Source organism: Ipomoea nil, unplaced genomic scaffold, assembly GCF_001879475.1.
Source record: "Ipomoea nil cultivar Tokyo-kokei standard unplaced genomic scaffold, Asagao_1.1 scaffold0317, whole genome shotgun sequence".
Classification (NCBI taxonomy): Eukaryota; Viridiplantae; Streptophyta; class Magnoliopsida; order Solanales; family Convolvulaceae; genus Ipomoea; species Ipomoea nil.
The window spans coordinates 5709394-5736665 of NW_017616745.1; the positions used below are offsets into that span (position 1 = coordinate 5709394).

General features: G+C 32.4%; 3 protein-coding genes across 3 annotated transcripts; all 3 read left to right on the top strand.

Moving 5' to 3' along the window:
- The first annotated feature begins 465 nt into the window (after positions 1-465).
- On the top strand, positions 466-2531 carry LOC109170859 (protein IRX15-LIKE-like). Its single transcript, XM_019319998.1, has 2 exons — positions 466-1198; positions 2001-2531. The coding sequence occupies exons 1-2, from the start codon at positions 548-550 to the stop codon at positions 2385-2387; spliced, it is 1038 nt and encodes a 345-aa protein (XP_019175543.1). The 5' UTR covers positions 466-547; the 3' UTR covers positions 2388-2531.
- A 6943-nt stretch (positions 2532-9474) lies between these two features.
- LOC109167350 (CASP-like protein 1C1) lies at positions 9475-10997 on the top strand. The gene is made up of 3 exons (XM_019316372.1): positions 9475-9636; positions 9732-9834; positions 10621-10997. The coding sequence occupies exons 1-3, from the start codon at positions 9482-9484 to the stop codon at positions 10849-10851; spliced, it is 489 nt and encodes a 162-aa protein (XP_019171917.1). The 5' UTR covers positions 9475-9481; the 3' UTR covers positions 10852-10997.
- Positions 10998-12353: 1356 nt separating this feature from the next.
- LOC109171406 (probable 2-carboxy-D-arabinitol-1-phosphatase) lies at positions 12354-15438 on the top strand. Its single transcript, XM_019320495.1, has 7 exons — positions 12354-12657; positions 13734-13885; positions 13960-14079; positions 14155-14254; positions 14357-14496; positions 14842-14921; positions 15012-15438. The coding sequence occupies exons 1-7, from the start codon at positions 12501-12503 to the stop codon at positions 15136-15138; spliced, it is 876 nt and encodes a 291-aa protein (XP_019176040.1). The 5' UTR covers positions 12354-12500; the 3' UTR covers positions 15139-15438.
- The last annotated feature ends 11834 nt before the right edge of the window (positions 15439-27272 follow it).

The following is a 27272-nucleotide window of genomic DNA, read 5'->3' on the forward strand; positions in this document are numbered from 1 at the left end:
AGAACATAATTAATTAAATAATTGAGATCGAAAAAATTTACAATAAAGGTTTTACCGCATCTCCATGCGGGCTCCACATTTGAAGACAAAAACCCACTTTTCGTGCAACAACTCATTTTCTTCTCTCTCCTCCACATAAGCATTAATACCTACAAAAATCAATGAAAATCTCTCTATTGGAATGCCCTAAATAATACCACAAAGCATAAAGGTAAAGATCTTCATCCTTAAATGGTCAAGATGAGTATGGCAAGTCAACCAGCACACACTTTCATCTTGTAAGTACTTTAAGTATACGGTGTACATTGTTTATATCTACATTAATTATTATTGGAAAACAGGTAAAAGTAATGAAGCTTTCATATTCATGTCTACATCCATATAAAACATTTAGTTGATTAATTTATCTAGAGCACCATACAACCATACAATGAACATGTTCACTTCAATATGGCTCCTTCTTCACATTCACTATTCATACCATTCATATAAGGTCCAAGATTTTACATATACCTTGAATTTTTACAAGGTCCTAGGTACAGTGATAATGGCCTTAAAGGGTCCCACCTCCCATATATATAATCTAGTTATCTACCTTCTCAAATCCCAGATTCCCACTGTGACAGAACTCAGTGATAACCCAGTGAGTCAACTCGTGTTGCAGCTAGTCAGCAACTCAGCATCCACTTTCCCTGTGAAGAAAATGAAGGCCGGAATTACTAAGCTCATAGTTCTCCACCCACCGGCGGTGCCGGCATCATCTCCTCGTGTTCTGCTTCTGGGCTTCATCTCATTCTTCGCTTTGGCTTCTGCCCTCACTTTCTTCTCCGCCAAAGACGCCGTTGAGGGAGGGGGAAAGCCTCCGGCGGGAATACCCCAGCCGGTGTTGGAAGCGCTTGTGCATTACGCCGCCGTGGCGAACACCACCTATCTGTCCTCCCGAATGTCCTCCGCGGAAGTGGGCGCCGTGGCGGCTGCCCTCCGCCGCTGCGGAAACGCCTGCAACTTCCTTGTTTTCGGGCTGAGCCACGAGACCCTCCTCTGGCATTCGCTGAACCACGGCGGGCGGACGGTGTTCGTGGACGAGAGCGCGTACATGGTGGCGAAAGCGGAGGAGAAGCACCGCGGGATTGAAGCGTACGACATTCAGTTCACCACCAAAGCCGCCCAATTGTATCATCTCTTGGAGCACGCCAAGGTAATAAAGATTATTAAAATTCTAATACCATATATTATACATAATAAATGTAATACTAAATAAAATGTAAATCACAAAATCATAGTTATTTTTTTTTAAAAAAAGCTCATATATTAAATATAAAAAATTGTCAAGCACCTTGTGCTCATATCACTGTTGTAAAAATCAGTCTGGGCGGCGCCTAGGCGCTAAGCGCCCCTAGGTCGTTCCGCTTTCACTATTAGGCGCCCAAAAATCGACTGGATGCCTAGGTGGCCGGCTAGGCGGCCAACTCGGTCGAGTCGGTTGATTTCTTCCGATTTCGTCTGGTCCAGCTGTTCGTAGACTAATTTAATACTTTGAATTTTTGGATAATTGAAGTATTTGAGTATTTTTATTTTTAATATTTATTTTGATGCTATAACTTATGAATTATCATTATTTCATTTATATGGATGTGTTATTTGATTGAATGTTGAAAACAACCTCATTAAAATTGTCAAATTACAAATTTTTCACTATTGTTTTGGCGCTCACCTAGCGTTGCCTAGATTCCGCCTAGGCGCTAGCCGCTGCTCGGGCGCTCGACTAGCGCCGACTGCAACCATGACTCAAATGACATGTAGTGAGTAGTGACCTTTTCCATGTGAGAGGTCATGAGATCGAGCCTCAATTGAAGCGTTGTTGACTCGTTGTGCTTTATTAGGTTAAGAAAGTATGTTTGAATAGATAATGTAATAGAGTCATAGCATTCAAAAATAATGTAATAGTAAATAGAATAGGTGGAGTATATAATAAATTATAATGGGAAATTGTTACACAGGAACGTGGCATGAAAGAGTGCCGGCCGGTGCAGAATCTGCTCTTCTCCGACTGCAAGTTGGCCGTCAACGACCTCCCGAACCACATATACGACGTCGCTTGGGACGTGATCTTGGTGGACGGGCCGCGGGGGTACGCGCCGTCGTCGCCGGGGAGAATGTCGGCGATATTCACCGCCGGCGTGCTGGCCAGGAGCAAGGTGGGCGGCGAGGCGGAAACGCAGGTGTTTGTGCACGAGATTGGGAGAGAGGTTGAAAGAGTGAGCAGTGAGAGATTTCTCTGCAATGCCAATTTGGTAGATTTGGTGGATGCTTTGGGGCATTTTGCGGTGACCAAAATGGACGCTGCCAATTTCAGATTTTGCTCTCCATTAATGGCAGATGAGTGAAGAACTGAAGTGATGTCATAATTTCCACTTTTTTTAAAAAATATATATTTTTGTTAGAATATATAGCCAAATCGATCTGTAATGTGTTTATTGTCTTTAAAAAAAAAAGTGAGAACAAATGTTATCTAAATATTCACAATTTATTTTAATATGAGAAAAAAAGAAAAAGAAAAAGAAAAACATTTCCCTATTATATACATTTGTGGTTGGGTTACCATCGTTATATTGTGAAATAAGGTAGTACTTAGGGGTCGTTTGGTTCACGGAATGTCAGATTACCTTAGGGAATGTTAGATTGCTGGGAATGTTAGATTACTGGGAATGTTAGATTTCTGTGTTTGGTTAAAATTGGGGTATGTAATATAGTCATGTTTGGTTTAGGGTTATCTTTTATTCACACACTATAATATCCTTAACATATTTTCATATATTTTAATAAATTTAAAAATTAAAATAAATAAATAAGATAACGGTATCATATATAATTACATGATTTTAAAATATTAACTAAAATATTGAACTTGAGAAACAAAATTATTTTATATGCTAACCTAACATAATAAAAATAAAAAACATATAATTACAAAAATAATTATATATATATATATATATATATATATATATATATATATATATATATATATATATATATATATGTGTGTGTGTGTGTGTGTGTGTGTGTGTGTGTGTGTAATAAACTAACATAACCAAGGTTATCCTACATAACCTTAGAAATTGAAGGGAATCACATTCCCTTCAAAATCCTATGTGGAGGGAATGTGACATTCCTGGGGAATGTTAGATTCCCTGAGATAATGTGAACCAAACATAGGTATGTGAGCTTTGGAATGTCACATTCCCTTGGTTATGTTATATAACCTGAACCAAACGGCCCCTTAGTCTATCTTGACTATCTTGCAATATAGACTTAGATCAAAGTAATGTCGTTTCAATGTAATATGATTGATAAATTCTTGGGTTCCATGGCTTGCCAAAGAGGGTGGCACGTGCATGTCAACAGCGGACATATTAAATTTTCAAGGTTTTGTTTGTTTAGCAGAACAAGAGGTAAAAGAACCTAAAGGATGAAACAAGATTTTCAAGGTTTTTCGGAAAAATCACTCATTTTCTGAAAAATATTTTCTTTTTTTTTTTTGTGTTTGGTTGTGTTCTGGAAAATATAAGAATAGATGGAAACTGAGGAATCGAAAACAATAATAGTAGCGAAGGCAATCATGTTTTGAGTGTTGGCGGAAAATGACTTACGCCAAAATTTGATGTAAGTCATTTTTCACAAAAATGTCTATATTTTTCCCAGTTAACAAAAAATGTTTTCCATTGATTGAATTTTTCTACTGTATCCAAACACGGAAAACTCGGAAAACATTTTCCAAATTTTCAAAGAGACCCTTAATTTTAAAATTTTGATAAAGGGTTCTATCACAGTTGAAAAATTAATCTACATAGCTATATCTGAGCCCACTTTGTTCATAGTGGGCCTTTGTGGCCCATATCCCCCACCCCGGCAAATTATGTTGTGGACTCGTGTCCACAATGCATTATGGACACGAGTCTAAAACGACGATATTTCAGTAAAAAAAAAATTGATTTTGTCTCGTCGCCGTTAACGGCATTATTCGTTTGTGGAATTATGAATGTACAGTTATGGAATTATGAATGTACAATTATGAAATTATGAATGTACAATTATGGAATTATGAACACAGAACTCTAACATTATGAACTTACAATTATGAACATATAGTGATAAAATTATGAACATAGAGCTCTAAAATTGTGAACATAGAGTTTCGAAAATTATGAATGTACAATTATGAAATTATGAACACAGAGCTCTGACATTATGAACTTACAATTATGAACATAGAGCTCTAAAATTATGAACATAGAGCTTCGAAAATTATGAATTTACAGTTATTGAATTATGAATGTACAGTTACGGAATTATGAATGTACAGTTATGGAAGTATGAATGTACAGTTATGGAATTATGAACACAGAGCTCTGACATTATGTACTTACAATTATGAACATATAGTGATAAAATTATGAACATATGCTCCTATAACGAAGCAATCTGAAATTTTAAAAAAAAATGGTGAAAGATAAAGGTGCCACTAACGGCACCGTTACCGTGTCCACGATGTATGCTGGACACGGGTCCATAGCATAACGATTGCCCCACCCCCTTTTTATAACTCAGATTTCATTGTTTTCACTGAACTATAATACTATATCATGAATCTCATGAACCCGCCCGCTCGTTATGCTCATAAAGAAGTAAATTGAACCATTTTATCTTCGAAACTCAACATGAAACTGTATATATTTTGCACACAAGAAGCCCATCCAAACACAAATCCCCAATGTTAATGGCAATGATCGAACCAACACCTTGTCATTGAAAACAAGTTTTAAAGTGAAGTTTCTTATCCGCTAGACCAATGCTTTATGTGCTCATATTTTCTTTTTTTACCCACACATCAATATTACAAGTATATCAAGACATCAGACACATAAGTGGTTGAACAAACTATGGGGGTGTTTGGTAAATAATTGTTAGCGGATTTGGTTAGTCGGTTTGACTAGTTGATAACATTAACTGATTGTAGAAAAGTGTTTGGTAAATTAGTTGATAGCTGATTAAATGCAAAATGAATTTCTCAAAAAATTTATTGGAAAAGCTGTTTTGGGCAGTTTGTACAAAAAGCTAATTAGTCAAACACCCATATTAATTATTTAACCAAGTCAAACAACTAATAGTGGTCAAATAAGCCAAAATTGACTGATAAAATAATTATGTTACCAAACAGGGCTATATATTTTAAAAATGTTTTGAAATTGTTTTTTTTTTTTGTCAGACCATGGTTTTTCCTCTCTTAAGGGATAAGGTTAACGGTCACTCACACCAACCAAGCTAGTTAATGTTTCAAAATTGTTTTGACACTTAAAAGTGCTTCAAGACTAAAATGCGTACATGTTTTAGGACTAAATAGTTTACTCTGTGACTAAAGAACACACTTTATTATGGACTCACCGGAAGCAATGGAGGCCAGGGCTATCATGAGAAGCATGCATTGGGCTTGGCACAAAGGCATTCGGGACGTGGAGGTGCAATCGGACGCGAGAACAGTCGTGGAGTGGATCCAAAACAACACTGCACTTTGGGATCCTATTCGTGGAACAATTGAGGAGGCCAGAAGTTGGGTTGAAAGAGACTGGAGGATCTCTCTTCGTACGATCTATCGAGAGCAAAATAGAGTAGTTGATTCCCTTGCTAACGTTGGGACTCTTCTGTAGGAAGACTGGACAACATTCAGTTCGTGTCTCTTACATAGCGAGGAGGCTCATCTCATGGACTTAAGCAATGTTATTTGTAATTGTAGAGTTAAAGAGTCATCTAGCTCTTGAGAACTTTCGGGTATATATCCCTGTTCCTTGATCCAAAAAAAAAAAGAACACACTTTATCAAAATGTGTGTTCGATCTATGCCTAATAGGCACACTTTATGACTAAAATGTGCATTTCATGACTAAAACCACACTTCATCTCTACCCCTTTCTTTTCTTTGTTAATATAATAAAACAACATATAATATTTTGAAAAATGCTTCCACCTCTACAAAATTTATTATATTTCTATCATTCCCTGATGTGGCAGTTTTTGTATGTTCACTTTTTATTTTTGTTTTCTTTTTAATTTTTTTAAACCTCAATCTATTAAAAACTGTCACATCAATGACTAAAAATGTTGTAGTTTTTGTAAAGCTAGCATAGTTCTAATTTTTTATTATTATTATTTTATTATTATTATTATTTTAGTTTAGCAAGATTCTTTAAATCTCTTAGTTTGGTTTTTATTTTATTATTATTATTTTAGTTTAGCAAGATTCTTTAAATCTCTTAGTTTGGTGTCTCCTTTCTAAAATGGAAAGGATAACAATATTCTGATTATATCAAATGGTTGAAAAGATAAGGAAAATAAGGGTGTGTTTGGAAACCTGGAAAATGAGTTCTGGAAATCATTTTCCAAGTTTTCATTGTTTGGATGTGCTTGGAAAATCAAGTCAACGGAAATCATTTTCCGTTGACTTTGGAAAATAGGCTTGTTTTGGAGGAAAATGACTTCCCCTTTTTTTTGGGGGAAGTCATTTTCCAACTTTTACGCCAACATCACACCACCACCAACATCATCAACACCATACCACCACCACCTCACTACCACCATCACCACCACTACTGCAACCGCCACCACTACTATACCACCACAACCACCGCCACCACACCACCACCACTACCACCACCAACACCATACCACCGCAACCACTACCACCACCAACACCATACCACCACCACTGCTGCCACCACCACCACCACCATACCACCGCAACCATCATCGCCGCCACCACCACCACCATACCACCGCAACCACCGTCACCGCCACCACCACCATCACACCACCACCACTACCACCATCGCCGCCGCCACCACCACCACCGCAACCACCACCATACCACCGCAACCACCGCCACCACACCACCACCACCATCACGCCACCGCCACTACCACCACCGCCGCCACCGCCACTACCACCACCGCCGCCATACCACCGCAACCACCGTCGCCACCACCACCCCCATACCACCGCAACCACCGTTGCCGCCACCACCACCCCCACCACCATACCACCGCCACCACACCATCACCACCACCACTGCTACCACCGTCATACCACCACCAGTTATTATTATTATTATTATTATTATTATTATTATTATTATTATTATTATTATTATTATTATTATTATTATTATTATTATTATTATTATTATATAACAAACAACATCACTACCACTACACCATCACCACCACCATAATATTTTTGATATATTATTAGTTATTTTTTTATTATATTTAAAATTATTATTATATTATTATACATGTTGTAATATTCTAAATAAAATAATTAAAATGTTTAATTATACAATTCTACTCATTTTCCAGAAAATGAACCAAACACACAAAAACAGTTTTCCAGAATGCAACCAAACACTGGAAAGGAAAATGTTTTCCGGAAAATGACTCATTTTCCAGAAAACATTTTCCAGAAGTCATTTTCCAGCTTTCCAAACGGACCCTAAGTGTTTTTGTGTTAATGACCTTAAGGGCTAGCACAAGTGCACAACATGTAGAGAAACTTATGAGCGCATATAATGTAAGGAATATAAATTGAGATATTATATTAATTTAAAAATTCAAAAGAGAAAAAACTAGTTTTTTTTTTTTATTTTTTAAATTAAGTAAAGTAAAAAAAATTTACTATATTGTTGTGATAATTAATACATGTGCATGGTTATGCTTTGATAGAAAGTTTGCTATTAATAAAGAAAATTAAAGGGAGATCGTGAAAGAGAGGTTACAGAAAGATATATTTCTCAAAGAGTGAGGAACGTTTTGGGCAATGATAACTACCTATTCTCTTTGTTTTGGGCATAGAGCCATAGATAATCTATTCTCTTTATCTTTTCAACTTTGGGTAAAACCTAAAAGAGTAAAATAGTACAATTACTCATTGGACTTCAAAATTCAAATGAAATTTAACTCCTTCAATGAAATATATTATCTTAGGTCAATATTCGTGGGGTAGTAACCACTTGGACCTTTGGACTGAAAAATAAAAATAAAAAATCATACCCTTACCCTCGATAACCCACCTACACATAGAGATTGAACTAATCAATTTTTAATATGTCAATCGAAAGAACTAATCTCAATAAATTGATTTTTCTGAAATGCTTCCTCTCCCTCCCTGCACCCATATACACATGAGTTTATTAAATGCAAAACATTATTAAAAAACAAAACATAGTCTTTGATCTTGAAATTAAGAATTCAACATGAATTATTGTAGCAAGTCCAAAGCCATATGCTAGGATTGCTAGCATGTATGCTTCCTTTGATTAGTTGCCATCTTATAAACCCATATTATTTGAGGAAGGCAGATAAGAGAAGTCATGGAGGTAGTTGAAGAGATAACGGCCCCCCACATGCACTAACAAGACCACCCTACCCCTATATGTATACCACTAATTCTTCTTCTCTCAAAAGGTTGAATCCAATCCCCATACCCCAACCTAACAGAACATTTGAGAGAATGTAAATCACATGACCAAATATTAATGTGCACAAGGGATCTGTCCACTTTATGCATGATCCCCACAATGTTACTGCTGAGATTCGAACATTGATCTCAATCTTTCCCAAATACTGCCTATTGAACGCTAAACCCATGTATACCACTAACTAACTAACTACTCTTGAAAACGTTGTAAGACATTATTGACAAAACCAGTTATTTAAACATTTGACTTTCATCTTCCCCTCACAAATAATATCATCATCTTGGGACTCCCCTATCTACTATCTAGTCTAGAATGATAGCTTTGAAATGGGTATTTATTGCATACCAACTTGGTGTTAATTAATCCAATAATGTAACTTAAACTTTTCAAGTACAATGATAATCAGTAAACTGATCCAAAGAATAGGGATCATAAAGTAATATATGGAACAAAAACATATAAAAATTATATTTAAAAAAAAAAAACAAGAATTTAATGTGTGTATGTATATTATAAATCCGGGGCGAGACGGGGTATCGCTATCCCTGTCCAGTCTCCCCCACCGTAAGTGTGGGGATCGAGGATCTGTATTGTGGGAAGAAAAAATTGTCATCTCTATAGAAACCCATAAAAAATGAAATCATTGGAGATCGATTTCAAAAAAGTTGTCTAAGCCCCTAAGACAATGCACAAATAATTTGTGCACAAATTAGGTAACCAAGATTATGACATCTTGGAACCAACCCTTCTTTAATTTATACATAATTAATTTCTATAACATTATTTCATGCTCTCACCACCACAATCTTGAGTGTTTGACTATTAAAAACTCTTTAACACCCATCATTGGCCCTCCCTTCTTAGTGTCATTATTTATTTCTTTAATATATATCTATATATAATACTACATTGATTATTAATTGAGTTTTGAGAGTTAATGATCTTTAAGGTCATGAAGTTTGCAAAGTGGGTTCCTGTTTTTCTTTTAAGGCTTTTGGCCTTGGGAGGCACTGTGGCTGCAACCATTGTTATGGTCACCACCAATGATTTTTCTCAAATCTTTGGTCTCACCTTTGAAGCCAAGTTCACCAGTTCACCAACTCTCATGTAATTTTCAGTCATTTTTAATTTCCCCCATTTTTTTTTTCATGTCTTATGTTGTAACAGTCTGCTAATGATGTTGTGATGTTCTTGGTGTGCAGATACTTTGTTGTTGTCAATGCCATTGCCAGTGGGTACAGCCTCATAGTTCTTTTATTCACTTCAAAGAATTGGGCTAGACGCGTTTTGCTTGTTTCAGATACGGTATGAGTTGAAAGTTAAATATGTTTCGTTTCAAGTAGATATTTAAACTCATAATGAAACTATATATTTATGTTATCTATATTATATATTATATATTATATATTACGGAGTATATATTATATATCCAACATGTCCCTTCACTTGTACTAGATTGAGGAGTTTAATAGGAGGAGGGAAAAACTCAAAGAAAAATACACGAAGGTAGCTCTGCTCGGCCCGCTTGAATTTGCTTAACTTTGGGTATTTCTATACTGGAGGTGTTTGGTAAATAGATGTTAGCTGATTGGATTAGTAGGTTTGACTAGTTGATAGCATTAGCTGATTGTAGAAAAGTGTATGGTAAATTAACTGTTAGCTGATAGCTGATTACATGCAAAATGACTTCTCAAAAAGCTGATAAAAAAACTACTTTGAGCAAGTTTTTGAATTTTAACATTTTGGAGCAATAAGTTGTAATAAAAAACTAATTAATCAAACATTCAAACAGCTAATAATGGTCTAATAAGCTAAAATTGGTTCATAGGCTAATTATTATTTTATCAAACAGGCCACTGTCTTCCAATAAAACTCTCTTGACCAGCTCTTCGGAGACTATCTTAGAAAGTAGTTTCCCTAATATGTGAACAACATATTCTAGGATGTGCTCCGTCTTTAACTAAAAAGTTTAAATTAAAGATCGAACATGTTCTGTCCAACTAAAAGTTTAAGTTGATAGTAAGATTACACGTTCATATTTTATACATTATATGCTCTGATTCATTTTCCTTTCACTTTTTGGGTATGTAGATTATGACATTGTTGCTGGATTCAAGCATATCAGCATGTCTAGCACTGGCACAAGTGGGGAAGAATGGGAACAGTCATGCTGGTTGGTTGCCAATCTGTGGGCAAGTTTCAAACTTCTGTGATCATGTTGAAGGAGCTCTCATTGCTGGTTTTGCAGCTTTTGTGCTCTATTTTCTGCTTCTTCTTTACTCTTTCCACAATGTCTTCAGTCTTTACACCCTTAAAACCTAGCTAGCTAACAAGTTTGGTCTCATGTTTAGTTTGGGTTTTTAGTATTTTTTTTTTCTTTTTGATTAACCTTTGATACATTTCTAGGAATCAGCATGTGCAGTTTGAGGTTATTCAATGTATTGCGATATCGATATCAGTGTTTTTTTCATCATGTGCAACTATGTATGTTATGTATGTTATTTGAGTTGTACCAGGTATTATTAACGGATAATCTGGAGATAGAGCTTCACCGTCGGTTTGAAGTTGAGATTGGACTCATTGTGCGCAGGAGGGTACAATTTGGGGTGAGGCTCAAAGTTATGTAGACTCAATTTACTTCCTCATTGGTATATATAAGAGCGAGTATGAAATTCATGATATAGTTTTTGAGTTAATTTAGTGTGGTTTGCAAGTTATTACTTAAAGAGCAAATTTACCCAGTACACAGTCTCAGATGGTGATTACGGGTCTCTTTAGCCTACACCAAAAAATGAATAAGGCAAATTATTGTGTGGACGTGGTCCAAACAGCTGTGTGGACCATGGTCCAAAAACATCGTCGTGGATATTATGAGTAAAAATAATGTACATTATGTGTTAGAATAATGTACATTACGTGTTAGAATAATGAAACATCTGGGTAATATAATGTACATTATGTTTTAGAATAATGTGCATTATGTTTTAGAATAATGTACATTATGAGTTATAAAAATGTATATTATAACTAGGCGTGCAAAAAAATAAAATTAAATATTAGGTTCAAATTAGCCACTGAACGTAACTTGAAAATGCAATTAGGCCACTGAATGAAAAAAAAAATGTAATTAGGCCACTTAACACTCCAAAAACGTGCAATTAGGCTACTGAACACTCTAAATGTATGCAATTTCACCGGATAGCAAGTTACCATCAATTTTTAGCAGGTTACATTCTTACGTGGCAACTGAGTTGGCATTTTTAATAATTTTTAATAATAATTTAAAAAAAAAAAAAAAAAAAAAAAAAAACAACGGCGGCCACCCCCCTCCTTTGTCTCCGTCGGAGACGAAGGAAGAGGGGGTGGGGGAAGGGTGTGACTAGCGGCCGCCCCGTCGTTTTTTTTTGTTAATTTATTAAAAATACCAACTCAATTGCCACGTAAGTAGGTAACCTGCTAAAATTTATGATAACTTAATATCAGGTAAAATTGCATACATTTAAAGTGTTCAGTAGTGTAATTTTTTTTTTTTTTTTTTTTCGTTCAGTGACCTAATTACATTTTCAGGTTACGTTTAGTGACCAATTTGAATCTTATTCCTTAAAAAAAAAAAAAAAAATCTTATTTTTGGATCGTATGACGGTCCTAGCAATAACTATTGAAAAAATAACCCAACAAATGAGAGTAAAATGGACTGTTGAAGAAAGCATAGAGGATAATACCATATTTGATCGGGTATGAATCAATTCCCGCCATACAACTAGATATTGGATATCCAAATAAATTAAATTACCGAAAATATCAGAAACCCATGACGATTGATGACCAATTGACCATATTATTATCTCCCTATCCCACAATCTCCACCAGTGGTAATGGAAGCTCATCTTGGACAACCCAAACCTGGAAAAAAAACATTCTTAAACATTTCAAGAACCAGTTTTGATTGAGCTTTTTTGAGGTTTCCGAGGATGACTACTTGCAGAGCTCTTGTTACCTGTCCTTATTTTCCTCGAACTTCCACTCCAAACTCCAAGAAATCCTCTAGGATTCATGCTGGTAACTCTGGCTCCACCTGTAGGGTTCTGTGCTCCACTTCAACTCCAGAGCTGCCCACCACAACAACAGGTAAAATCTTGAAATTTAAGGTTTATTTGAGAGATTGAAATTCAAGAATTCAAGAATCAGAAGTCTGGGTTGGTTTGTTTTGATTGTTATCTGTTGCAAAGCTTATGCTTTTAGAATGATATCACATCAGGTAATCTTGAAATTAAGGTTTTTGAGAGATGAAATTCAAGAATCAGAAGGTTATTAGGTTGATTTGGTGTGTATGAATGTGTTATTTTGAGCAACGAGGAAATCCACACTCACTACACGAGACTTCGAGAGTGTAAACTAGGTAAACACCGCCTTATGACCCTAGGCGTCAAAGATCACAAGGAGGTAAACCAGTCTAGGTTGTCAATAGCTGACCCGCTCATACCAAGAAGGCCAATAGGCCAATCCGGCAGGGAGTCGAACTTGTGACCTTGTGGTTGAATGTGTTATTTTGGTTGCCAATAGCTGACCCCTAGGGGTGTTAGCGAACAGAGCTTTCGGTAAACTACTGGTGTTCGTGTTCGGTAAGCGTTCGTTTATGTTCGTTTATTAAGGTAAATGAACATTAACAAACAAAATTTAGAGCTCGGTTTATAAACGAACAGAGTCTGAACAGTCTGAACGGTCAGTGACCCCGCTCAAACCAAGAAGGCAAGAAGGCCAATAGGCCAATCCCGCAGGGAGGCTTATGCTTTTAGAATGGTACCACAACAGGTAATCTTGAAATTAGGATTTTTGAGAGATGAAATTCAAGAATCAGAAGCTTAGGTTGAATTGGTGTGTTTGACTGTGTTTTCTTTGATTGTTAACTGTTGCAAAAGCTTAGGCTTTTAGAATAATAGTGGTGATAGATAGCAGTATATAAACCAAATATACTAACATCTGTTGTTCATGATTTGGGACATCCTAAGTAGCAGCTAAGAAATGGTTCTCATGGAAGTACTAAAATCTTTCGTTGTCGGATTGATTTCGAATGTTTTCTGATGCAGTGATGTGTGGTTTTATTCCCCTTTTTCTGATGTTTCAATGGTCTCCCAAGTCCTAAGATTCTCAAATTCTTTGTTCTTTCTTAAACTCAACCCCGATTTTCTCATTCTCTCGAACAGAAAAAGTTGGAAATGATATTCCCTTGACCGGGAGCGCATATGATTTCTATCGAGCAACGAAATCGCTGACTCAGAAGGCGTTATCTTCGCCTAAGAAGGTCACGCTTGTGCGACACGGATACAGCACTTGGAACGAAGAAAGTAGAGTGCAGGTTTGATCACTCGTCTCCAATCCCCTCGTTCTTTCGGCTCCATTGCTAACCAATCGAACTGATCACGTGTGTAGGGAAGCTCGAATCTCTCCGTGCTGACAGAAAAAGGAGTTATGCAAGCCGAGCGGTGTAGAAAGGCGATCGAGGAGATACACTTCGACCAATGTTTTGCAAGTCCAATCTCGCGTGCAAAGGTTGTTTTAGAACATTCGTTTCGTGTTTTTTTCTTTTAAGAATTTGTTGCTTATTAACGGTTGCGTTTGATGCAGTCCACAGCCGAGGTTATATGGCAGGGGAGGGAGCAGCCTCTCGTGTTTCTTGATTCGTTGAAGGAGGCTCATCTCTATTTCCTCGAAGGCATGAAAAATGGTCTGTGGTTTGTCTTACTCTTTATCTATCCCAAAAACTTAATAATTCGTATCGCCCATTGTCCCTGCACATCTCTAAATCATGTTTAGCGTTTGGAGGCAGAGGATGCCAAGCGGATATACCCAAAGGAGTACACAACGTGGCGTGAGGATCCCGCTAATTTCTGCGTGGACGGCGTCTACCCTCTCGAGAAACTATGGGAAAGGGCACGCGAGGCTTGGAAGGAAATACTACTCTCTCCTGTAAGCTCACTATACACTTATAAAGTCTATGCTCAATTGCTCGTTAACATATCTGTCTAGTAAACCAGCTTGGTTGGCGTGAGTGGTCGTGCACTCTCGTCCCTTAAGAGAGGTCGGGAATTCGAACCCCCTCTCATATGGGAAAATCAATCTGACCTGCACTTTGCCCCTTAATTGGGCTGGCCCGGTGCGAACTGAGGTTAGTCTGAGTATTGTACGGGCTTAAAGGTGTCTCCTACAGTTAGGGCCTGCTCAGGACGCCTCGTGGTCTGACCAAAAACATATCTGTCTAGTACTAATTCCCATTTCTCGGCCTCTTACTCGCGTCGTTGTTGCACTCGTTAGGGCGACCATTTCCTCGTCGTGACTCACAAATCGATACTGAGGGCACTGATCTGCACAGCTCTTGGATTAGGACCCGAAAGGTTTGCTGATATGCCTTATCTATCAAGACTAGCTGATATGTATATGTTCTCGAGGAGTGATCTCGAGTTTCTTGTGTTTTTCGTGTCCAGGTTTCGCTCGATCGACGTGAACAATGGAGGGTTGTCTGTGTTTAGCATCAACAAACAAGGAGAAGCCATGCTCAAATCCTTGAACATGACTGCCCACATGTACACAGACCACATTTATCACTACTGAGTTGATGAAATGAGACCACCATTGATACTAATATGATGTTTCATAGTCTGAACAAATGCACAACTTTGATATGTATTAGGTTATCCAAAGGACTTGGAGTTCTGCTACATGGAATCCCCAAGTTGGGAGGGAACGGTCAAGAGGGTATTACTAATGACCGTTTGCTCTTATTTTGTCACGTTAAATAGGACTTGTTTTCCGATAATACAAATAGTTATTTTCTTATGGACTAATAGTGTTTCTGGTAAGTACAACTTTAATGTAAGATCACTACTCAATTGTAATGCGTGGTTTTACAAAGTTCGGTTTGTAATCTATATATCTATATAATAATAGAGGTCTTGCATTAAATGTTTTTTCCCGCCTAAAATATGTATAATATTTTTATTTTCTTAATAAATGAGATTAAATTATATATATTGAATAAATAAATATATAGGAGTACAATTGCTTATACAATTATTAATATATAAATAAAAATGTTTATACAATTATTAATATATAAAAATTTCCACCTATTTATTTATATATTTATATAATAACAAAAGTGATGAAATAAATGTCTTTCAAAGTGAATTTTTTATCATTGAGTTTTATGTATACAATTGGAGTGATGTCATAATGACAGTGTATAATTAAAGGATGAAAATGTTATTTTCATATAATTCAGAGATGAGAAGTGTCAATTTTCCTTGAATAATATAAAAATTATAAATAATGACATTTTTTCTACAATTTATAATATATGATGATTTTACAATATATGATGAGAAGTGTTAATTGAACATAATTTTTTTTATTAATCGATCAATTTATAGATTAACTGAAGTTTTTTGTAGCTGAAATTTTAAATCTTTAAAATTATAACTAAAAATTAACATTACCAATTACATAAGTAAAAGTTAACCAAAGAATATATATTGAAGTGTGTTTCGACTTAATAGCCCAGTGCAATTCCTAGTTTCCATAAATAGAAGAGTGGCGCGTGATGTGCACTTCTGTTTTGAGCGTGATCTCCGATCCCACCATGGAAAACAAATTTATAGACGACAAGTCGACAACCTATCTTCGGTCCCTCACGAGGATAAGCCAGCCAAATTTGTAAGCTTAAAATGATGTCTTAAAAAGCCTAAACTAACTCCGGTGAAAGTGTGAAATAACTGTTGCTTTCCACCACCAACTTTGTAGTTCTTCGTACGCATATTATTGTCATTTTGAGTTAAGAATGGTTGACTAACCCACCTAAATTAGTCGGACAGTATGACTAGGTTAGTAATCATAAGATTTTAAATTTAATTTTTGTGAGAGTTGTCTAATATTATTTTTTAAGTTTGAGTTGGTCAGCTATAATCGAGTAATCTATGTTGGTTGATCTTATTGTGATCATTTAGTGGCTAGGGTTACAAGGTAGACTTTACTTAAAGCGCACTTTCGGTGACTACAGGCTTTCCTGTAAATCAAATAATAGTGTTTGATGGCGCCGAAAAGGATGATCGAGGGAATGAAGCATGACTTTTGTACATGAAGATCATGAGTTTGATTCTTGTCAAACTCTCTTAGTTGAACCCGTCGGAAAAGGGTATTCCTAGTGCGGCTGACATATATAAAATGAAACAGTGATACGCCATTACACGGTTTACGCTAATGAGTGATTAATATTTAATAGGAAATGACTTATATATATAGGGTTGTCTAGCATGCAATTTTATTATATTAAATCAAGAGAGTATTGCGTTTAATTCAAATTATGTAACATTACATTACATATGTAATTTGAGTGTGGTATTGTTATTGGATTCAAAGTATATATACTAATATACGCCATGAGGTATGTGTGTGTGTATATATACTAATGTTGATACCTCATATCCTCAAATTTTTTGTTTTTTTTTTTCTCAAAAAAAAATCCTCAAAAAAGAATTAAAATTTTAAAACAAAAATTTCCACCAAGTAAATGAGAATTCACAGTTAAAAAAATAATAATAATAATTTTAGTGAACCAAACGGATTGTTAGAATTTCATATAAGATTTTTCTAGTGCTTTTAATGTGGTAGTCAATCACGTATCAACATAGGACATGCGATATGTTTATTGGATTCAAAGTATATACACTAATATACTAACTACCCTTATTTTAATAGGAAAATTAAATGAAGATACATTCTATTGTATAAAATTGTACTTTGAATGATTTATTTATTTTTTTTAGTGTTAGGTAAAACTTTATCAAAATAAATTATGATTTCTTATCATATCATATAATACCATATCATAAAAAAAAGCTATTGTATTAGATTACACCAATGCCATATTATAATTGGTACAAATATATATAGGCAATACAAGTTGTCGTCACCGAGGTTCAAACATTGATTTCTTCTCTCAAATACTGCCCACTAAACCATTGAGCTAAGCTTGTGCGGGTTATATCAGGTATTTTTGACACTAGTATTGATAGTACCTTATAAAACCCACTACATCTCACTAGTATTGTGTTTTAATTGGTACGACTATATGCATGTGCATCAAGTTATACCATGTACTGTTGACAACATTCAATACAATTCTGATTGAGAAAATTAACTCGTGATCTGAATTAATTAACCCAATAACAATATTAACTATTAGACAAGTACTTAAATATTTATACTTGCTCATCAAAAACCTCCCTGCAAATAGGGCAAATCTATGAAACCAATCTTTATCCAACAATCATGTCGTTTGACCCCATGATCGAGCATCCTCGCGTTTTCCGGTTCGTATGTTGTAGCAACCCCAAGACCCCAGGATGTCATGGTTGACATCGATTAGGATTGAGAAACGACGTGACCTCCACTTCCTAATTAGGTAGTTTTTGGTTGACTCCGAGTCTTCCGGGTACATCTTCTAAGCTCTTGCCTAGCCGACTCCAAAGTTGACCATCGGGCTACATGTTTCGCCTTGGGTCCACACCACACCTTTTAGACTTAAAAGCTTGTACCAAGATCTAAGATATTCATAAAATTCGTTACACCTATTATGTGTTTATATTATATATATATGTGAGTTGACACCATACTATTGACTCTCATAGTAATAATATATGTTACAACTCGTTATACTTTAAACTAATAAAAACAAAATACTTATTTTACTAAACATAAGGGAGCTGAAAGCACCACAACACCGAGGGGGGGGGGGGGGGGGGGGGTGAGATGCATTGTTAATTGCATTGCAGCAATGGTAACATTGAAGTTGAGCGTAAAAGTAAAGGAAATTATTATGTGGACTTTTAAATATTACTCTTAAATTTTATTTTTATTTTTAAATTTTTGATATAGATATTTGTTTAAACTCGTAAAATAAAAATAACTTATCACTATTTGTTACATCAGAGAATAAAAATAAGAGCATCCACATTAGTGGAGTTATTTGATAATTTTTAAGGAGTTTTTGTAGGTGTGATTAGGAAAGCGAAGATATGTGGGGAGAGGAAAAAAAAAGAAAAATAAATAAACTAAAATTGATTTTTTAAAAAATAATAATAATAATAATAAACATAAGGTTCAGGTGCGCCCGTGTGGGCTGCTGCTGTGCGCGAAACGCGCACAGCACATGTCCCTCCTTATTTAATTCTTCTGATATTATTTTTGGCTTTTGCAGGTCCATTCTTTCCCAATTAATTCTCTCACTTTAGCTATAATATTGAGCATGAGTGATTTAATGTAGCATTCTCTCTAAAATATTCATTGATAATGTTGCTCTTGTAGTATAATTTGGGAGTACAAATTCAAAAATAAATTATTGGTATATATGTTGGTGTGTGAATTAATGCAACCCAAATTTTGTAAAAAGGATTGTGCAGTGCGGTTACACTTTACAGTATGTTTGCAGCATTTATTGATTTAAACATAAAGGCAAGGTGACGTCATCACCAACTGGCCATTTCTTGCCCCAAGGTTGCATGTGCGACCACTGTTTCGGTGTTTCTATGTCCCTCTCATATGTTTCTATGTTTTTTTGTTTTTTTTTTTTTTTTGTTTTTTTTTTTTTTAAGCAAAGTACAATAAATCTTATAATGTGGAATACTCGTACAGTTTATAATTTATATGATTGTATATTATATTTTTTAAAAGTATATATTAAATATAATTTTATAAAATATAGAGTGTAGCGGTGAAGTTAATATATATATATATATATATATATATATATATATATATATATTATCTACTATCTACATCTACATCTACAATCTACAAATCTAATAAGAGCGAATATTGTTAGGCCCTTAACTGGAACGAAAAAAATGTCGGTACTAATTGTTTCTTAAAATGAATGGTTCATATTATTTTGATTTTAGTATCTTTTAATGATTTTCCTTATTTACCCTCTATTATATTATTTTCTTCCCTTAAATAACCCTAAATTCCGTTAGTTTAAACTTTAGTAACGGAATATTCCGTTAACTATTTATTATTCTTAACATACTCTTAATTTATATAAGGTCTTAGGTTCAAACCTCATCCCAATTATAATTGACATAATTGTTAAACATATATTATTTTTTTTTGTTCAGGAGAGAGGGGGATACCCAACGTTAAACATATATTATGAATATGTTAAAATGTATTAAAAAAATATATAATATAAAATTTAACATAAATTTTTGTCAAATAATTAGCTCGACTAAATACATAGCATTCAAAGTTGAGCATCAAATATTATAAATCAGGAACTACTTTAACATTATTTGATTTTCTTGAATTTGTTTATTTAAAAAAAAAAAACAAATTTATGTTATGTTTTTTTTTTTTAAATTAATCTTCTTCTGATTATTTAGAACAAAATTTAATATTTCTTTTTTTTTTTGAATGTACAAAACTTAATATTTCAATTATGCTTTTGCATTATTGGAATGATTTAGGCCATTATGGTATTAATATTTTTTTTGTACTTTTTTTATAATGGTACAATTGTACATTACATTACTAATATTATACTATTATTTTTTTATTGGACAATGTTCTTACATCATTGTCGAACCTGCGCGGCCTAACTACAAAGTTGTTGATCATAAATACAATTACACATAGACTCTAAAACGGTAGGATCATTTTTCAAATAATTGACAATGTTAACATCCTACTAGCTCCAATTGAACAAGTTTACACATCAAAATTTTATCAATGCATGAACACTTCTAAAAAAAATTTGTAAGTTAATTTTTACTATATTATTATATTAATATCTATTGTAACCATATATTTTGAATTATTTATTATCATCCTCTATTAACAGCAATTGTAGCAATTGTTATGGACAAACTCACAAAACAATTTGTCTCAACAAGGAATGGAAATTTAAAAAAAAAAAATCATTAATTTCATTATTGTTGAAGAAAAGTATGTACGACACTTTATTACTCTTATTAATTAAATAAATTAGTAGCTTCAACAAAAAATAATACATATGCCCCATTTAATTAATTTAGAATTAGATGTTTATAATGCTTTATTTTAAAAAAAAAATATTCATTATAAAAAAATTTAAAAGAAATATAATTTCATTAGTTATATTATCTTTATTTTCTACAATTCAAAGATTCCTTACCTTCAAATTTATTAATTTATTATATTCACTACATTGTTCATTGTCTTCTTTTTTACATTATCGTGTAATTAAATATCAAAGTTATAATACAAAACATGTTATATATATATATATATATATATATATATATATATATATATATATATATATATATATATATATATATATATATTATTTTATTTTATTTTATTTATTTATTTATTTATTTATTTATTTACCAAGTATTTTATACAAATATAATAAATATTAATATTTCGTTCAATACTTTCACATGATGATCTGCGACACACATCTCACAACACATGAAACATGTAGGAAAAAAATTACCACTACTAAATATCAATAGGTGTTTGTACGCTAAATAGTTCATATTACAACTAAAATCTCAGTCATATACACAGCAAGGTAAATCTAAAACTTCCTACATCATAATCTCATTGCATGATGAATCCCTCTATGCTGCTACCAGTAACCTAATTGCACATGAAACACTACCAATAAAAAAAAAAAAAAAAAAGGACATGTACTGAAGATGAAAACAATAACAATGCTACCCAAAAAAAGAATAAAGAAGAATTAGAGAAATTTAAACAAAAAGTAATATTTATTTAGACTATCGCTTTAAAACTAAGTATTTAGACTAGCGTTATTACAAAGTTGCAAACATTTATTTTTGTGACAATTATAATCAATCTCGCATATATTATCTTGCATTTATATACTTTAAATTATCGATTTAAATAAACAAATTCAACATTTATTTACATATGCATGAACATCTCCTATATGATATTGCATTGATATACTTTGGAATACTTATTTAAAAATAATTATTGGGCATTATCTCATTCGCACAAAGTGCGTTAAAAAACTAGTTATACTAATAAGAGCCCAAGAGAGTTAGGCCTATAATGGGTAGAAAAAATGATGGTCACAGATTTTAATCAAATGAATGGCTCAGATTGATTAAAAGATTGATAAGATTTAAATTTTATACTAAAATTTCCTAAAATACCCATACATCGTTACTAATTCCGTTAAAATTTTAAGAATTGCTGTTAGTTCACCGTTAACTTACTCATTGATTTCAATAAAAAAAAAAGGTCTTAGGTTCGAACCTCATCCCAATCAAAGTTGGCATAATTAGTACTCTATTTTACTCTTATTAAATTATATAAATAATAATTTAGTAGCTACAACAAAAAATTATAGATATGCATTTCTTTAATTTAGAATTATGTGTCCACAATGCCCATATTCAAAAAAAAAAAATTATTCATTATCAATAAATTAAATAAGAGAAATAATTGTATTAGTTATATTGTCTTTATTTTTCTATAATATAAAAATTCTTTATATTCAAATTTATTAATTGATTATATTCGCTACATTGTCCTTACAATGTCTTAATTCAGTGAAAAAATTATTCATTATCAATAAATTAATTAAGAGAAATATTTTTCATTAGTTATATTGTCTTTATTTTTCTCAAATGTAAAAATTTTTACATTCAAATTCATCAATTGATTATATTTACTACATTGTCTATTATCTTTTTTGTGCACTATTTTTCTAATTAAATATCAAAGTTATAATACAAAATAATGCTATATATTTATTTACCAAGTATTTTATTAATACCATGAAAAAATTAAAAAAATATAATTAATTAAAGCCAACCATATTAACTACTTGAGAGATTTTGTGACAAAGAGAGTATTCAAATCACACAACAAATTGAAGTGAGAACTACCTTGCAATGTCCTTGTTTGACAATCAGTAGTTAGCGAATTATATTAGCGGATTTGACCAACGAATTTATTTAATTATTAACATTGGGTAGAAAAAATGACCGTCAAATTATTAAATCAAATGAATGGTTCAAATTGTTCAGGTTTTAATTTTTTTTTAATGTTTTCCTAATTTATCCTTAATTATATAATTATCCATTTAACTTTTCCGTTAAATACCGTTAATTCACCGTTAGTCTAATTCTAATATTAAAAAAAAACATTGGGCATCATCCCAATCACGCAATGCGCGTAAAAAACTAGTTTTTTAATAAGGGAGTGATATAAATTAGATTGATGGGGTTATAAGGCCGATCACTTATCAAATAAGTAGATATTGTATACTTACGGTTCTTTCTTATATCCATATTAATGAAATTTCTAACTTAGAAATTATAATACTTCCTAACCTTCAATACATACTAAACATGTCAACCTTATCGTCACTTAAACTCACTTTACTTGCCACTACGTCAACAACTTACATGTGTTGTGCTCGATTTGAGTGTCCGATCAATGGATGCCATGCACGTCAAATGCCAACAACTTTTCATATTATAATGTTGCATTGCCACTTACTGTACATAGAGCATCCTAACTAGTGTTTGGGGCTAATTCTTCACAACTTGTAGTGTGTCAATCGAAGCTTCCTAATCTCATATGGCCGGACCCTTAGCTTCTTGATCTCATTACTACCTCTTGCATATAGAATGCCTCTCGGTATAATTAAATGTCATAGACTGAAATTTTGTGGTCAAGTGGCATGAAGTGATTCTCCCAAATGAGATGTCATGAGTTTGAGCCTCAGCGAGAGTTGTATTGGCTCTTTGTGCTTCAAAATAGAGAAAATTTCAGTTTTGGTCCACTGACTATTAGAGTTGTGTTAATTGCAACACTTGGAGATGGAGAAAATTTCAGTCTTTTTAAATCAAGGTTGTTCGTCGCCAGAAATGGAGAAAAGCTCATCGGAGAAGAAAGGGGTTGTGAGTAAAATGACTAAAATATCCTCATTATTTGACCTATTAAATTTTTCTGGTGAGGTTTGGCCGGCAATTTGGCCGGCGTGACCAAAATTGATAGAAATTGCATAGTCAATGTACTAAATTAACATTTTTTAAAGTCAAGTGTTGCAATTAACACAACTCCAATAGTCAGTGGATCAAAATTGAAATTTTCTCTTCAAAATATATCTACATCTACAATTTACAATTCTAATAAGAGCCAATAATGTTAGGCCCTTAACCGGAATAAAAAAAAAATGTCAATACTACTTGTTTCTTAAAATGAATGGTTCATAGTATTTTGATTTTAGTATTTTTAATGATTTTCCTTATTTACCCTTTATTATATTATTTTCATTCCTTAAATAACCTTAAATTCCGTTAGTATAAACTTTATTAACGGAATATTCCGTTAACTATTTATTATTCTTAACTTACTCATTTATATTTCTATAAAAAAGGTCTTAGGTTCGAACCTCATTCCAATTAGAGTTAGCATAATTGTTAAACATATACTACGAATATGTTAAAATGTATTAAAAAATAAAATATAAAATTTAACATAAACTTTGGTCAAATAATAATCCCGACTAAATACATAGCATTCAATGATTATAAATCATGAACTTTGATAATCATTTGATTTTCTTTCATTAAAAAAATAATAAATTTAAGTTCAGTTTTTTTTTTTTCGTTTAATTAATCTTCTTTTGATTATTGAGAATAAAACTTAATATTTCAATTATGCTTTTATCAATGCATGAAAACTTCTAAAGAAATTTATATGTTAATTTTTACTATATTATTATAACAATATCTATCCCTCTATGATACTACCAATAAACTAATTACACATGACACACTACCAATAACAAAAAAAAAAAAAAAAAAAAAAAAAAAAAAAAAGACATGTACTGAATGAAGATGAAAACAATAACAATGCTACCTAAAAGAGAATTAGAAACATTTAAACAAAAAATAGTATTTATTTAGACTATCGCTTTTAGACTTAGTACTTAGATTAACGTTATTACAAAGTTGCAAACATTTATTTTTGTAACAATTATATATAATCAATCTCTCATGCATATATTATCTTGCATTTATATAATTTAAATAAACAAATTTAACATTTATTTACTTATGCATGAACATCTTCTATATAATATTACATTGATATACTTTAAAATACTTGTTTAAAAATAAGTATTGGGCATTATCCTATTCGCGCAAAGCGCATAGAAAAACTAGTATAAACTATATTTGATAATGTGTTTGTCTCGTCAATTAGCGCCTAGTGAATTAAACCTCACCAACATACTTTTCATTTTTCAATTGCTTGAAGGAGGAAATTGACCATAAAAGTGAATAAAAATATGACACATGTAATTTTATAATTGTTCTTTCAAACCAATGATAAACTTTTCTTATGACTTAACATGTTGTACCAATACAATTATCCAAATTTATAATATCAAATTGTCAAAAAGTATGTTATTTAAGTATCAAAAGTACATTATCATAATATTAATAATTAAGTAATAGATTAAGTATTGCGTGATATTATCTTAGCTTACACGAAACATAGAAATATTTTTTAGTTAAAATACAATTAACATTTTTTAATAGCTTATACTTTTGCTTTTATGGCTTTTGCTCAATCTACCGCTATGTATTGCGATTCTATTCTAGTATTCCACCTGACTCTGTTTCAGTTTATCTCTAATATATGCCGTTGTTGGTTGCTTTCAAAAAATATATATATTTTTTTTATGCACTAATAAAAAAGTATTATATTTTAATTATATTAAAAAGTATTATGTGTCTCACAGTGAGATGATCTTATACAAGGCTTATATATATATAATTAGTTTATTTGACCATGAAAGGGGTGACTAAGTGAGTGGACCATGACTCTCTTATTCTCGCATAACGTCACAAGTTTAATTACTGCCAACGTCCTCTCAGTCAAACCCTTCGCACCGAATCTTTCGTATGGTTTATCTCTCTTGTATAGTTTCTAAATTATTATACAGGATCGAGGGTTACCTCTCAAAGAGTGGCTACGTACGAGTTTCTCTTATCTAAACAATAATAATCAATTTATTTGGTATTAAATTATAGAAATATTGTAATAGAGTAAGTAGTATTTAAAATTATAAAAAATATATGCATTATTTTAAAAAGTACACGTTCATGGTACAGTCATACACGCATTAAATCTATATATATATAAAAGTAAAATCCTCCTAACAAATTTTCCCCCCAAAACTTTTGTAGTAAAGTTTATTTGGTAAGTAAATGTCAAATGGAAATTAAATAAAATCTATTAATTGTTATATTACATAATTGGTAATATTATGTATGGTATTATATTCTATAATATAATTGAAAATATTATTATTCAAGTATAATAAAAATCTTATGAAATAATGTAATCATAATAAAATAAAATAAAAATAATAACAATAACAATACAACAACAACAACAACAATAATAATAGTAATAATATAAAAACCATATAAATTTTTTCCCAAAACTTAGCGGCATTTATATAATATCCTAATTTTCTAATTTAATTAATTATCAAAATATAGAAATTATATATTATATATTATTCATTTATGTGTAGACATACTTATTACTGTATATAAAGTAAATTAGGTAAATATATTCTTCAAATATAAATTAAGTATCCATATATAATTTTTTGGTAAACAAATGTAAAATGGTAACTCTAATTTTAATTGGTAATGGGTAATTTGTAATATATTAAAAACCATAAATGTTACCCTTAATCATATCTAAACACCTATATATACATCACATTCTCTTCAATACAAACAGTACCAAGTTACAAAGAACGAAAGGGAATATTCTCTGCAACTGCATAGCAATGGTGTAGAGAACAAAGACCTTCAAGAAGAGGAGGAACAAGACTCATATTCTCTGCGTGAGGTGTGACCGCCGAAGCTTCCATTTCCAGAAGAGTTGTTGCACTACACTTGCACATTTGGTAAATCTATGTATCATTTTTCAACTCTTTTTTTTTTTAATAAAGAATAAAAAATCATATATTCCATTGGTGAAATTTAAAATCTATCTACATATATTATATAAATTATGATTATATTGATCATATATATATATATATATATATATATATATATATATATATATATATATATATATATATATATATATATATTTCGTTAAACATTTCACTTCATCTTCATCATCATCAATCTGGACGAGTTTGCTCAACCCATTAAAAGGTATTTCTCTAATACAATCCATTAAAAGTTGTTTATTATTGGACTCTGGGTAGGATTAAATAATGCACTATTCATAGTGATAGAATAAAAACTGACTATCTGATTATTAGTGGACTCTGAGCAACTAGATCTGCAGATCATTTGCATTATATATATATATATATATATATATATATATATATATATATATATATATATATATATATATATTTCGTTAAACATTTCACTTCATCTTCATCATCATCAATCTGGACGAGTTTGCTCAACCCATTAAAAGGTATTTCTCTAATACAATCCATTAAAAGTTGTTTATTATTGGACTCTGGGCAGGATTAAATAATGCACTATTCATAGTGATAGAATAAAAACTGACTATCTGATTATTAGTGGACTCTGAGCAACTAGATCTGCAGGTCATTTGCATGAGAGGGGACATCATTGAATGAGTTTGGACTATTAATAATTTTTTTCCTG